This window comes from Carassius carassius, chromosome 49 (genome assembly GCF_963082965.1).
Source record: "Carassius carassius chromosome 49, fCarCar2.1, whole genome shotgun sequence".
Lineage (NCBI taxonomy): Eukaryota > Metazoa > Chordata > Actinopteri > Cypriniformes > Cyprinidae > Carassius > Carassius carassius.
This window is the reverse complement of record NC_081803.1, coordinates 10,996,042-11,011,467: the sequence shown is the minus strand read 5'-3', so window position 1 is coordinate 11,011,467 and position 15,426 is coordinate 10,996,042. Positions and strand designations below refer to the sequence as shown.

At 38.3% G+C, this 15,426-nt stretch overlaps 2 protein-coding genes across 2 annotated transcripts in view; both read left to right on the top strand.

Moving 5' to 3' along the window:
* Nucleotides 1-15,426, top strand: part of LOC132132129 (protocadherin-16-like) — a 109,757-nt gene that overhangs the window by 40,655 nt on the left and 53,676 nt on the right. The window lies entirely within an intron of this gene.
* LOC132132317 (uncharacterized) lies at nucleotides 1,714-13,759 on the top strand. Its single transcript, XM_059544703.1, has 4 exons — nucleotides 1,714-2,273; nucleotides 2,809-2,999; nucleotides 3,596-4,650; nucleotides 13,754-13,759. Exons 1-4 carry the CDS (start codon nucleotides 1,714-1,716, stop codon nucleotides 13,757-13,759), a joined length of 1,812 nt encoding a protein of 603 aa, XP_059400686.1.

The following is a 15,426-nucleotide window of genomic DNA, read 5'->3' as shown; positions in this document are numbered from 1 at the left end:
AAGGGAAAAACATGACTCGTGGACAGTATTAGGATTTTTCTATAAAGATATTGTAGTATTGTATTGTAAAGTATAGTTTTGTTCAATCTTGAGTATTAAAGTCATGAGATGGATAACAGGGCAAAATAAAGAGACTGAAGAGAAAAATGGAAGTGAAGGTGCAGTTCAGGAGAGAACTTTTAATTATTTTGCATGTCCCCAAATTAAAGATTTAAAATAGATAAAAAATAGTTTTGTCCATGAATTTGTCTGTATGAGTTTGAATTTTCCTGTCTGAATTTTTTTCCCAGTCCGCCCCTCCTGTAAATTAATGGCAAAGACATGGTTTCATTTACTACACATAGGCCTACTGAAGCTCGCAGTGTTTAAAACCTCTGCCATCTCAATATAGGAGTACACGAGCACATAAACATAATTTCTAGAACTGCCCTGTGTCACTTCATGTGCATTTTACTTATTTTGAGAAAACTATCATCATATACAAAGAAACAGCAGTTTAAAAAAAACACCAATGTTTCAGGAGTTTATTACACAGAATACGTCACATGCTTATTAGATAACTGTATTTAAGTTGATGTATATGCTTTTATTTATTATTCTTTAATTTTCACAAATTTAGAAAAGTAATCAAAAAGTACTCAGAAGTAATTAGTTACATTACTTTAATAAAGTAATTGAAAAAGTTACACTACTATTACATTTTAAACAGGGTAACTTGTAATCTGTAACCTGTTACATTTCCAAAGTAACCTTCCGAACACTGTGACTATGAAAATTGTAGATTCACACTGAAGGCATCAAAACTATGAATTAACACATGTGGAATTATATACATAACAAAAAAGTGTGCAACAACTGAAAATATGTCACATTCTAGGTTCTTCAAAGTAGCCACCTTTTGCTTTGATTACTGCTTTGCACACTCTTGGCATTCTCTTGATGAGCTTCAAGAGGTAGTCACCTGAAATGGTCTTCCAACAGTCTTGAAGGAGTTCCCCGAAAGATGCTTAGCACTTGTTGGCCCTTTTGCCTTCTGTCTGCGGTCCAGCTCACCCCTAAAACATCTCGATTAGGTTCAGGTCCGGTGACTGTGGAGGCCAGGTCATCTGGCGCAGCACCCCATCACTCTCCTTCTTGGTCAAATAGCCCTTGATGCCTTCAGTGTGACTCTACAATGTTCATAGTCACAGGGATTAAAGTTCTCCGTCGCTACGACGGATTTCCGTTAATTGCAGCGAGTCTATGACGGATTTCCGTCAAAAAATCAAACTGCCAGGTACGTGTCTTTGCACAGTATGCCACAGGAGACTACAATATGGCAATAATGGCAAAAAAGTGCTTGCTCGCCATCAGTCAGAAGCTAGTCACAATGCTGCCGTTCGTGCTCTGCAATACACATGCTCCCTGCCTGGTGCGACAAGTACCACAACGGAGGTTCATCCATCCATGGCCGATCGTGTGTGCGATCTAAAAGTGCGCATATGTTCTTTCATAGCGGAGCATGACCTGTCGTTCAAAGTCTCACAACCGCTGGTTAATTTAATGCAATCAGCTGTCAAAGACAAGAGTGCACTTTCGAGATTGTCTGTATCTAATGCACACGCCTCCTACTTGTGCACACATGGCATTGCTGTTCATTGGAAAAACGAATTATCAACAAAGCTGAAAACGAAGATGTTTTCTTTAAATGTAGACGAGTCAACAGATGGAAACATGGACAGGAATCTGAATGTTCTTATTCGATACTTTGATGAGGATATGGGTAAAGTGGCAACTCAGCATATGGCCTCAAGGAAAATGAATATTGCAGATGCCTTAACAATCACACACACACTGACAGACATTCTCCAGTCATATAGCCTGAACTGGAATCAGGTTGTTGGTATACTGTTGGATAACTGCAATGTAATGAGAGGGAAAAAGTCTGGAGTAGAGACACTAATCAGGAGAGAAAATCCATCACTCCTGGACATCAGCGGAGACACTGTCCATATGGTCTCAAATGCAGCCAAAGCCCTTTTAAATCCTTTCCAGGGATTTGTGGAACAATTTTGCTCTGATGTATACTATGACATTGAAAAATCACCAAAACAGAAAGAAGTTTTTTCTGAGTTTCAGTCCTTACTTCATTTGGCGAATAAGAGCCTAATACGTCCCATCAGCAGCAGGTTCCTGCAAATGCTAGATGTGTGCAACAGAATACGGGAGCTAATGGATCCATTGGTTGTGCACTTCTACAGCGTCCTGTCTCCTCATGATCAACACAAACACAGGTACATGGCAATAGCATTCTCTTTTCTTTTTTCCTTAAAAGGTGAAACTAATATATTTAGTATATTTAACTATATACATATGCATGATTATACTTCTCAGAGGGCCGACATCACATTTCTGTATTTAAAATCCTTTTTTTAAATTGATTTCATGTAATATTCTAATTTTCTGAGATTTTGAATTTGTGGTTTTCATAAGCTGTAAGCCATAATAATCATCAAAATTATAACTTTTGCACAATATTCTCATTTTTTGAGATTCACTTGTCTGTGTGTGTATATATCAATGATCAATTAGGTTATATCAAGTAATAGATATACAGTAGTGACTTAAAGGGTTAAATAAGGACAAATATTGAAGCTCGGCTTCATTACAGATGCAGTGAAATTATTAAATAACCTTCATAGGAGGGATGGAAAGTGCCTTGACCTCTAAACAAAAATTATATCATGACAAATTAAGTATTGGCAATTAGAAATAGCAATGTCTGTTTTCTCTCCTTAATCCTTGTGTATATGCTTTTTTGTGATGCAGATGGCTCCTAAACCAGCTTCTTGATAAGCATGCAGTTACATCTGATGAGAAGGCCAGAATAATTTTTCTGCAACAGCAAATGGCAAAATCTGCGAAGATCGGAAGTGATGTCAACAAAAATCGGAAGATGCGCATCTGTATGCTTTTTTCAGAGTTTGACAAGCTCACAACCCTGATTGATTTATACCGAGGTATGTTCACTTTTTATTCACTTTAAGTGGTAAGAAAAGTACAGAGATTTCTTATGTATTGAAATCCTTTTATTGGTATATTTATTATGTGCTTATTTTTCCTGGAATCCTGGAATGGAATCTAAGTTAACCATAAATGCAGTTTTTAGATCACTGTTAATCAGATAACTTTGGTTCATACTACTACTACTAAACTTTATTTAAGGGATACTCCACTTTAAAATGAAAATTCTGTCATCATACAATCACCCTCATGTTGTTTCAATCCTTTATGAATTTCTTTCTTCTGCTGAACAGAAAGGAATGTATTTAGAAGAATGTCAGTAACCAGACAGTTTCTGGTTATTGATATTCTTCTAAATATCTGTATGATGACAGAATTTTCATTTTAAAGTGGAGTATCCCTTTAAACAGCACATTTCAAAACAAAGTAAATTTATACAGATGAAAATAACAATAAAACAATAAAGCTAAAAAAATATATAAAGGGTTGTAATATTCAAGGAAGAGTATGTTACATTACTATTAATGTGATAATGAATAAATGGATAAAATATTCAGACACATTTCTAATCAGGTTCTATTGTGATTTTCAGGTGTACTTCCAACTTTCCAGGTGTTCCTGAAGAAGTTGCAGAATGAAAAGCCCATGATCCATGTGCTGCATGCTGAAATGGTGCTACTGGTTCGGGAACTTCTCTCAAAATTTATGAAGCCTGAAACTATCCCCTTGAGTGCAAAGGGCTTGTTGAAGCTTAATGTTCACAAGAGAGACCTGCAGTACACTGACAAAAGGTTGTCTGTGGGGAAGTTCAGCTTCTTTGCCTTAAACAAGGCTAGAGTGGAAAAGAAGCCCTGGGTGCAGAAGGTCTACAGCTCTCTCAGAGAAGGCTACATAAAGGCAGCAACATACCTCCTGAAAAACCTTCCCCTCAACAACAACATCATCAACTCTTTATCTGTGCTGACGCCATCATTGATTCTCCACGAATCAGTTCAAGGTGCATTCAACACCTTGGCCAAGGCCTTGCCAAATGCTGTGAAGTCTGAGGAGTTGGGTCAACTGGATGAAGAGGTGCGAGCCTACCAGATTGATACAGATCTAGGAGCACTGGCCAAATGTTTTGAGGAGAACATTGCACGAATCGATGTTGATTGGTGGAGTAAGATCTTTGCCATGAAGATGCCAGGAGGAGGAATGAGATTCCCCATCTTAGGGAAGTTGGTAAAGGCTCTTCTATCATTGTTCACTGGCCCTCTTGTGGAAGGATCGTTTAACATCATGGATGACATAATTGAGAAAGACAGGGTTAGGCTAAACATTGAGACTTATGAAGGCTTAGCCATTATCAAGTCCCACATGAAGGTGATTGGCGAAACTGCCTCCAAAATACAAATTACCCCTGCATTGAGGAGATCGTGCCTGTCTTCTTATGGGACATACCAAAATCAATTGAAGAAAAAGAAGGAGAACCTTGACAAGCAAAAGGAAAGGAAACTGAGGGAAGCTGTGAAGGTCCTCTCAGCAGTTAGGGTTAAAAAAGTAAAGAAAGGTTCCCCCTCTTCTGTTTGTGCTACAGCCTCCACCTCCTCCATCCCTGGAGTTAAATGCAAAACTGCTGCTACAGCCTCCACCTCCTCTACGCCTGGAGTTAAACACACTGCTGCTACAGCCTCTACCTCCTCCATCCCTGGAGTTAAACACACTGCTGCTACAGCCTCTACCTCCTCCATCCCTGGAGTTAAACGCAAAACTGCTGCTACAGCCTCCACCTCCTTCACCCCTGGAGTTAAACGCAAGACTGCTGCTACAGCCTCTACCTCCTCCATCCCTGGAGTTAAACACACTGCTGCTACAGCCTCTACCTCCTCCATCCCTGGAGTTAAACACACTGCTGCTACAGCCTCTACCTCCTCCATCCCTGGAGTTAAACGCAAAACTGCTGCTACAGCCTCCATCTCCTTCACCCCTGGAGTTAAACGCAAAACTGCTGCTACAGCCTCTACCTCCTCCATCCCTGGAGTTAAACGCAAAACTGCTGCTACGGCCTCCACCTCCTCCATCCCTGGAGTTAAACGCAAAACTGCTGCTACAGCCTCCACCTCCTCCACCCCTGGAGTTAAATGCACTGCTGCTACAGCCTCCACCCCTGGACTTAAATGCACTGCTGCTACAGCCTCCACCCCTGGAGTTAAATGCACTGCTGCTACAGCCTCCACCTCCTCCACCCCTGGAGTTAAATGCACTGCTGTTACAGCCTCCACCTCCTCCACCCCTGGTGTTAAATGCACTGCTGCTACAGCCTCCACCTCCTCCACCCCTGGAGTTAAATGCACTGGTGCTACAGTCTCCACCTCCTCCAAACCTGAAGTTAAATGCACTGCTGCTACAGCCTCCACCTCCTCCACCCCTGGAGTTAAACGCAAAACTGCTGCTACAGCCTCCACCTCCTCCACCCCTGAAGTTAAATGCACTGCTGCTACAGCCTCCACCTCCTCCATCCCTGGAGTTAAACGCAAAACTGCTGCTACGGCCTCCACCTCCTCCACCCCTGGAGTTAAACATAAAACTGCTTCTACAGCCTCCACCTCCTCCAAACCTGAAGTTAAATGCACTGCTGCTACAGCCTCCACCTCCTCCATCCCTGGAGTTAAACGCACTGGTGCTACAGCCTCCACCTCACATGGAGCAACTCCTGCACATGTAGTTAGTAGTCAAACACTGAAACGGGTGTCTGGTGTAGCCAAGCTTCAGGAATATGGTTTCACAGCCAAAAGGCAGAAGAAGTAAAAAGCACTCTAGAGACTTTTGCACAAGAATAGCACTTTAATGGTGGTGCTGTTACTTTATCTTTTTTTCCTGTTAATTAAGAGTTTCATAAAACATTGTTTGGTCTTATAAGATAAATAAAAACATGCACTGAAAAGTTATGTAGATGGTTGATTATTTGTCAAGCTAAGTTTTTTTCTTTTTCATTGATTAAAATAGCTTTTAAAATACGCCATCTGGCAACATTAAAGCGGTTTAAAACGTCTCCCCTTAAAATGCTATTGGTCTCGACTATTTAAAAATTGAAAGGAATATTACTTGGCCTGAAAAAAAATTTCAGTCAGAAGAATTTTTTTCACTTTAATCCCTGTAGTCATGAAAATAAAAAAAACTCTTTGAATGAGAAGGTGTGTCCAAACTTTTGGTCTGTACTGTATATATATATGTACTGTATAATTTTTTTTATAAATGTTTGTAAAATGGCATTCTTAAGTATCTGAAAGTACACTCTTAACATCAGTCAGTCAAGCATTATAATATGATAATCAATATTATTTAATGATAGAACTTTAACGTACTAAGGATTAATGAGCTGCTGGATTCATGAATATTAATCAGGTTGTGTGCTTTTGCTCAAACCAAGGGCGTAGATTTGGTTTGAACATTGGGGGGGTTGAACGTTGTATGCTGCCCGTTATTTTTTTCAAAAATTTTTTTTTTAATGTGTATTGTTATTGGATAATTTATTTCTTCCTATCTATCTATCTATCTATCTATCTATCTATCTATCTGGCAACATGCTTTAACTGATTACAAATTCAACATATAGAAATATGAAAGAGACAACATTTAGACATTTATTTTAAGATTTTTACATTCCACCTTAATGCATTTTAATTTTTTTTCTAAAGGGAAACACATCTTTAAAACATTAAAGGCATTAATGTATAGCCTAACTTTACAAATCTGCTGTTTTTCTATACTGTTTCCTATTTTATTTTATTGATTGAATGGCATCTTCTTTACCTGATCACCTGCTCCTCCTCTCCCTCTGCTGACTTTTCTACCCTGCTGCTATATTTACCTCAAATCTGTTATAAAAACATGTTAAGAGATTATACACCTCATAACGTTATGAAATTTGTGTATAATCATCATTCATAAAATTCTAACATAGCAGAGATTATCAAAAGAAAGAAATTAAGTATTGAAACCGCCAGTAGGCGGCAGCGTTTCACTGTTTTAATGAGTTAGCCACTTAAATCGTTAATTCATCCAATTCGTTCAAAAGTCAGATTAATTTAGTAAGAAAACAAACACCGATGTGAATACTTTTGTCGTTGATAATTACAGACACTATTGAAAAATATACTAGCAAAACAGACAGCTGCTTTGGTAACTTGTTATACTGATAGTTATAGCTAAATACATTACAATGGATTAACTTAGCTAGCTAAAATATATGTGGTGTGTACTAACTATTACACAATATTCTCATACCTCATTCTCAGTATGCTTTATTTTTTTTGCATCCCTCTCTGACCAGCAGTTAAATATAGTCCGCTGTGCAGCGCTTCTCTTCATTTTTTGGCGTTAACATTAACAGTGTGCTCTCCCATTCAAACACACCACTCGCTTGTTTTGGTGAAAGTGCGACTCATTGGTTGGGCGTTACCAATCGGTTCAATGGAGGGGGAGTATTTTTTGTCTGATTTATTATGACATACTCATATTTGATTAGGAACAAAATTATTTTTACAAAATAAATGAATTCTATTTTTTCATATTATATTTTTCATTTGATCTACTGTGATTTTCATGTTGAAATAATGGGGGGGTTGTAACTGATGGATTTGAATATTGGGGGGGTTACCTCCCCCCGATCCCCCCCATAAACTACGCCCCTGGCTCAAACTGATTTGCTGAAATCAAAAAGGGACGATAATAGGTGAGTGCCAGCCAATGAGATTTGCACATTAGTTCCGCCCACTACCGGAGAAACCAGCAGATCTTAAAAGCTGAAGAATTCCAAAGGAACTGTGTTATTTTGCCAGAAAAATACAATAAAAAATATTGTTTACATGTAGCGTGTCAATTCTCTCTCTCTCTCTATCTCTCTCTCTCTCTCTCTGTGTGTGTGAGACAAAGCAACGGTGAGTTGTGTGCCTTCACACTAGAGTTTACGGTTTGTCAAATACAGGTGCGCTGCACATCCATTGAGATTAACTGAAAAAAAAAAGCACAGATCGGTTGATGGAGAGTGAAACTCTCAAGCGAGTGAAAACATATCTGTGCTAAACTTATACTTAGCCTCCAACTCACACATTGGTGAGTAAAATCTGAGAATTTATGAGCCATTGACTAATATTAGACATTATTTATTCACCCAGAGTGAAGATTTAGTCACATATGCGAGTGATTTACTCAAAATGTAGAGAGGTTGTCAGACCTATGATTGTTTTGTCGGTTGACTGAAGCTGGCTGTCATTTTATCACATAATACAAATGGGTTCCATGTTGATTATTCTAGGTTTGGTGTTGTATTTTTGTGACGGGACACACAAAACTAAACAACAAAACTAAACAACAAAATCTGTTCCTTTGTGAGTGTGAGTTTTGATCTGAAAGGGTAGTGTAGCGTATAAGTCTGGGGTCTGCTATACAAACCAGTTTTGACTGAGCGGTTGAGGGAAAGAAAAAGGAGAGGAAAAAGGAGTGTTAGTTAGGTTTAGCAACCTTGTTACTATGGCAATCGACACCCATGGGGTGGCACATGTAGGGAAAGAAAACTGATGCAAGATTAGGATAAATAGAACGTTGGAATGAAAGGCAATGGAGTTTACACTGATGTGAATTGCTGTTGTTTGTAAATCTTTAATAGTCCTTCGTCAAGAGATCTAGAAAAATCCACAATTCATTTGTGCACTTTCATCTGCACTTTCAACTGTTTTGCATGTCAATATGTTTATGGGTGCAAGTGGATGCCATTTCATTGTTTATGAAACGCATTGTACATGGAACCATTCCCATTCTGAAACGTTTTTGATATTCGTAATGATTTAAAACTGGTTGTTCGGGCAACATCTCCTACATCAGCACTGCTCTGTGATCCTACTTGTGGCGTAATCAAAACCCGTAAAAAATAGTTTGACAACCTAAAGGAACCCATAAACCCATTTTTATTTACCACAAGGGAAATTGGTCTTAATCTTCGGCAGCCTTATTTTCCACCGTATGAAATCTACAGAGGGCTCACTGTACCTCTTGCCACACAGATGCAAACCATTATGCACAGCTAAAGAGAGAACAAATCACTCCACCACAACAATAATTAGAACAATAAAGGCATGTTGACACTCTATGACCAATACAAAGTACTTGCGCTTTCTGCAATCAAAAAAAAAAAAGTATATTAACCATCAATCTGAGAGCAAAGTGCCACATCTCTTCAACCCCACCCTGTCTCAGAGCTGTGAAGTGATCTAATACAAAGCCCTTTGTCTGGGTGGATAATGATCAAACAGGCAGAGGGGATTTCTTGCAGGATTGGTTTCTCATATATATTTTTGCCCCTGACCTAATTAAAACAGGCACGCTGTATGATCTGTAAGGTGGCTGTCGGGAAAATCCAGTCCCCTGATGGAGAACGCCACTTCCTTACTGAATGTTTGGTTCTGTAAACAGCAGCTGCTAAAGCTTCAGTTGGTTTGCAGGCACTTGTAATCATCTGATTTTCATAAGTGCTGAATGTATTGATTATAGGGATGCATAATATATTGGTGCTATATAGGTTGATAATGCAGATTTAGTTTTATTATTTATACGTGTGCACCAATATATTGGATATTTTATTACATTTATTAGTACATTGTGTACAATTTTAATCAGTAATAATATTTTTATGTACATTATGTTAAAATATGTATTATGTAATTATTATTAAATTAAAAATTATTATTAAAATATTTTAATTAAATTTAATTATTTAAATTTACATCTCATTTAAATAAATACAGATTAAATTAAAATGCTTATGTATAAAATTTATTCAAAAATAAATAATTTCTTCTTAGTTTTAGTCTGGCAAGCTTAGAAGTAATTCAAAAAGAAGGGAATGTAAATCTGTTGATCGCTAACATGTAAAGTATTAAATACCCATAGGAAAACATAAATAGGACTTTGATGATTTTATCAACCTCTGTGTAATGGTTTCAGACTTTTAGTTTTCTCTAATCTGTACAATGGCGTTATCGTAGCAAGGCTGATTCTAAATGGAGCGGTGGACGCCAGTGAAGTCAGATGGTGTAATTTTCAAACTGGATTACCTCATCTGTTAAAGAATCGCTTCCTTCCAGAACAGGAAGCTAACACCTCATACTGATGAGAGATATGCTGTCTTGACCACAGTGCTGTTTCGATGCTTATCTGCAATTGAAAAAATTTGCTTTCCTAATAGGAATATGCATTGTTGTACCACAAACAATACAATACGGGAATTTTAGAGGTGAAGCTGGGAGCTCACCTACATCTGGAGTGTGTTTGGTGGAAAAATATTTTTGTAGCTGTTTGACATTTTTGATTTTGAATGAATGAATTTATTCCCGGCCTCCCCGTAAAAGAAATCTGCCTATCTTTATTTATTTATTTTTAACAGGCTGCCATTTTTTATCTCTCTCGCAAATGCATTGTCACTGTTGCGCTGCAGGGGAGAGAAAAAAGGAGATGGGACGGGAAGAGAGACGAGGAGAAGAAAGAAAATTGAGGGATTCAATTGAGGGGGAGCATAGTATAATTGTTCATTTATCTTTGGTATGCTAACCTCCTGGCTCTGCAGATAATTGAGTTGAACAAAGCCACAATTTGACAATGCATCGTTAGAAAGTATTTGTTGTTATTTTTTCGTTTCACCCAGAACAAGACCGAGACTTTATGCATGTTTATGCATTTTCTGCTTGTCTTTACATTTTACACATTTTTTAAAAGCATTTGACCATGTTTTTAATGTAGAGTGTCAAGTTTAACCTCTTAGCCTGCACCCTGACGCCCTCATCCTGAAAGCCTCTCAACTGCAGCTGCCCTGAGAAAAACATTCCCCTAAATTGGAAAAATGCCACACAACCTCATTTTCAAGGTAATTAGTCTTCTCTGTTTATTTGTATAATAGACAACCAGGTCCATGACTTTTACATTTTTTACATCAAACTCCCCATTTGTCTTATGGTTATGGGCTCCGACGGTTTAGATTGAGTGTCAGACCCAAGCCCAGAACGCCACTCAGATCCCTGGGAGTCACTCCACAATAGTGCCCTTTTATTTTAGCTGGTGAAAATGGCTATTAAATGGAATAGTTTCTTTTTGTCCTTAAGCAAAAGTTTTTTTTGGTTGATGTATGGAGTGAGGCTTCAATGTGTGGCAGAGTTTAATTTATATGCCCTGTCTGGTGGTAACAATGTGAGCTTTAAAGATTTCCATCTCTCGCTTTCCTTTCCAGGATCTGGGTTTAAAGATTAGGTGTAAATATCTGGGTATTCTAGCAAAACTTTCTTTCTTGCTTTCTTATATCCTTTCTTGCTTGTTTCTTTCTGCCTGTCTTGTCTGTCTTTTCTTTCTTTTCTTTTCTTTCCTTTCCTTCAATATTTATTTTATTTTGCATGTTTCTGCTTGTCTTTTTCTGTCCGTCCTTCTTGCCATCTTACTTTCAGTCTTCATTCCTTCCTTCCTTACTTCCTTCCATCCTTCAAGTCATATTTCTTTCAGTTTGTCTTTTTATTTCACTTTCTTTTTCTTTGTCTCTCTGTCTGTTTGTATTTTTCCCTTTGTTCAATCTTTTCATCCATCCATCCATCCATCCATCCATCCATCCATCCACCCACCCACCCATCTATCCATCCATCCATCCATCCATGTTTCTTGTTGCCTGTTTTTTCTTTATATGCCTTAACTGTCCTACCATGCATCTTTCATTCTTTAGGTTTGCCTGCATGTTGTCTTCATTCTGTTCATCCATCCATCCATCCATCCATCCATCTTTCTATCCATCCATACATCTTTCTGTCCATCCTTATATCCAATCTGTCTTGTCTTTCTGTCTTTATTTGTCTGTCCATCCTTTTTTTTCTCTGTTATTCTCCTTCCGAACATACAGTTTTCTGTTTGCATACGTTTAAACCGACTGGTTTAAACCATGAGGATGCTATCCATTTTGAGCAGACCAGCATGCTCCAGGGCATTGTGGGATGCTAAATGTTTTCCCTCACCAGGAGGAAATGAGGAGTGTCTAAATACAGTTTAAATGAATCATAGGGAACAGCATTGGGAGATTTAGCCCATCTAAACCCCAGCAGACCAGACACAGGAGCACTATGGGTGCACAGGAGTCCAGAAAGACACTTTAAAGCATCCTTTATCTACTCTTTGTGAAATAGAAGTCTAGAGGGTTCTTGTCTCCAGCTGATGGTTAGGTGTTAACGTATGTTTCCGTACATTAGTCTCTGGTGAACTAATTTGGCCTAGTTCCTGGGTTGAAGGCTGAAAGGCAAAATATATTTGCTGTTGTTGGAATATATATTTGAAACGTATGCTACAGTGATATTTAAGGTTTGCAGTACAGCACTGTATGTATGTGCTGCCAAAACAGAGTCCTGGGATTTGAGTCTGGGACTATTTTAAGGTCAAACAGTGGTGATGTAGAGAAGCTTGGCAGCTAGGCATTATCAGGACACTGTTGATTTAGGAGGAAACTGTTGGGTCTGGAGTTTTAACTTACCTGGTTGTGGACCAGCGGAAACAGTCTCTAAATTACACAAATTTAACACTTTTAAATGTAATCTCAACAAATCTCAACATGAATATCCATTTTTTACGTTGTAAATTTATAACTTTAGCACTTAAAACTATAGATTTAAATTTTTGGTGTTATTTTTTCATTTATTTAGACAAAATTGATCGTTTTTAGCTGATTATGTATTTATTGGTGTCATTATAATGTCAGGGTATTCCTAAATCAATAAACCTAGAATCTACTTTGGAGACTTTTAAAATGAAACATGTTTCCATGGTGTAGATGTTCAGACTTTCTGAATCAAGAACATAGCCTTTGTTATCCATAGTGTGGATGTTTCACTGGCGTTGTTTTGAAGGGATCTATACCGATCCAAAACTTTTTGATTGAGTTGTGTTTGGCTCAGTCAGCCTGGACACACCACAGCCTTCAAGGTAGGATGAGAGAAATGTTTCCAAGCAGTAACTTGAGTATTTATGGAACATTTCCCTTAATGTATCCTAGATGTAGTGAAGACTTTGCATCTTTAGGATTTAGGCTCATTTCTTGAGTTTCTCTAACCATGCAACTTGTAATGACCATGGTGGCCCGAAATTGGGAAAAGAGTTACTGTGTTGCTCTGTTATATGTCAGTCAACATAATGAGAATGAGAGTGAGCGATCACTTCCTTTATTCTGTCATTCTCACAAACACACACACACACATATACACACACACGCGCACACTCACACACACACACACACACACACACACACACACACACACACACACACACACACACACACACACACACACACACACACACACACACACACACACACACACACACACACACTGTTTTATATCAGATCCACAATTGCTTTGAATCTCTGTTATTAACTGAAACATACTATGCCAACTGTTGCCTCAAGCATGTAAGGGAATCAAAAGATGGCAAAGCATTCTCATATTTCTTCTTTTGGGAAATTATTCTGATCGTTCCAGTGTTTCGTGGCAATCTGCAAAAAAGAAAAACCACCCTTCAGGCTGGGCAAAAGCCAGGTGCCCAAGATCTGCGTAGTGTTATTCGAGACATTTAGCAGCCGGCCTTAAGTTATAACTCTACCTGACATCTTTATCCTATGGGCCTCTTTCACTTTTTCCCCTTCACATCTCTCTTTTTCTCCACATACAGTCTTCATTTGTCTCTGTTTGTCTGTCAGGTGTGATGGTTTCTTTTGGCACACCGTTGTTGGTGATCCTTTTAATCAGTTCTTCCACTCCTCCTCTGTCCGGCCTCCTCATCTGTTATGAGTGAGAATGAGTCAGGCAGCTGTTTCAGTGGTGGAAATAAGTCTTTGATATCTGCATGAAGGTGAGAAATGACTAAATGTTGTGCCTAGTTACTTCCCAGAGGGACTATCATCTTTAAACTGAACCCTGTGCTAGGAGAGTGGTCAGTTTCTTTAGCCACAGGGAGTGTCTATCTTGTTCTCTCCCTTTCTTCTCCAGTTATTTCTTCTTCACACATAAGGATACCATGACAGTTGAATAGACGGACAGAGCGTGACCATGGATTGCTGTTTTTATTATTTTTTTATGTGTAACCTTAGAGCTAAAGTAGAGTACATTACAAGAAAAGAAACCCTGCCTGCATCATTGCTTCTTCAGAGTAAATCTGATTTGATTTCAAAGAGAGTTTTATGTTTTTTTACAATGCCTGTCACATCAACTGTGAAGACAGACATTAAAGCAGTGGTTCTTAACTTGTTTTGATTGTAGATTTTACACTTTGCTAGAAGTGGCAACCCAACAGAGTACAAAAAATGTTATTCGTACAAAATTGAATTCGTACCAATACTATTTAAATTGTTTTGTTTTGTTTTGAATTGATTTTAATTTCTGACCTGCCAATCTTTTACTACTCTGAAAGTGTACCCGCTTAATTTGTGTTCGTTGAAAGATCTGTGGCATGTCAGATCTTCTGCCAAATCAGTAAACAGGCTACAACAGCTTTTAGCTTAAACCATGTTTTCATAATGACTACCTGATCTACTGATTGCTTTGAAAACTGGATGATGAACACTGAACACTGTCATCTGTTATGCTTAAACTTTTGCTGGACATGTATGCAATTTCTGTAAGGCAACAAATATGCTAGTTTTTTACCTTGCAGCTTTAAACTTAATCATTTCTTACATTAAGCAGATTTCTGCTGCTTGAACCCAGCTGGTGATAGATACATACAGAAGGTTGGCATATATTCACTTAGTATATTATTCTCATTCATGTCATATTAGCAGTTTCCCCCGAAATGAAAATTAATTTACTCACACTCATGTTCTTCCAAACCTATATGAGGTTTTTTAATCTGTTAAACATAAAATAAAATAAAATAAGAATGTGTGTAACCAAACAGTTGATGGTCCCCATTGACTTATTGTTCCCATAATATGGAAATCAATGGGGACCAACAACTGTGAACATAATAGGGAATTATAGGTTGTAATCTTGAGAAGGAAACCCCAGCCTTCTCTTTACCTCCCAATAACAGGGCAGCTGTCACCCAACCCCACCCGGATTCTGTCACCCGCTTAAAACCATCGTCCCCACAGCAGGTGGAGTGATCCCTGCCTCCAGCGCTCTGGGGGTATGTTTAGTGTTAGTGCAACTGCTGTCTGCCTGGCCTGCTGAGCCAAAACTAATGACAATAGATTAAAATGAAAGTGTAGATGTATTTGAGAGCCTTCTTTTCGTAGAGTCGTGGAGATCATAATAAGGTTATTGTTGAAATCTAGATCGATTCGGCAACCCATTGTGTTCAGTTAAAGTAAGGACATTTTCCATTAGTTTTCCATCATGACAAAATCACGTAATGGGAAAATGTGCTTTACTA

Coding starts and splice junctions, on each gene's coding strand:
- LOC132132317 (XM_059544703.1), top strand. CDS start 1,714: ATGGACAGGAATCTGAATGTTCTTATTCGATACTTTGATGAGGATATG. Junction 2,274..2,808: donor CATGATCAACACAAACACAG/GTACATGGCAAT, acceptor TTTGTGATGCAG/ATGGCTCCTAAACCAGCTTC. Junction 3,000..3,595: donor CCTGATTGATTTATACCGAG/GTATGTTCACTT, acceptor TGTGATTTTCAG/GTGTACTTCCAACTTTCCAG.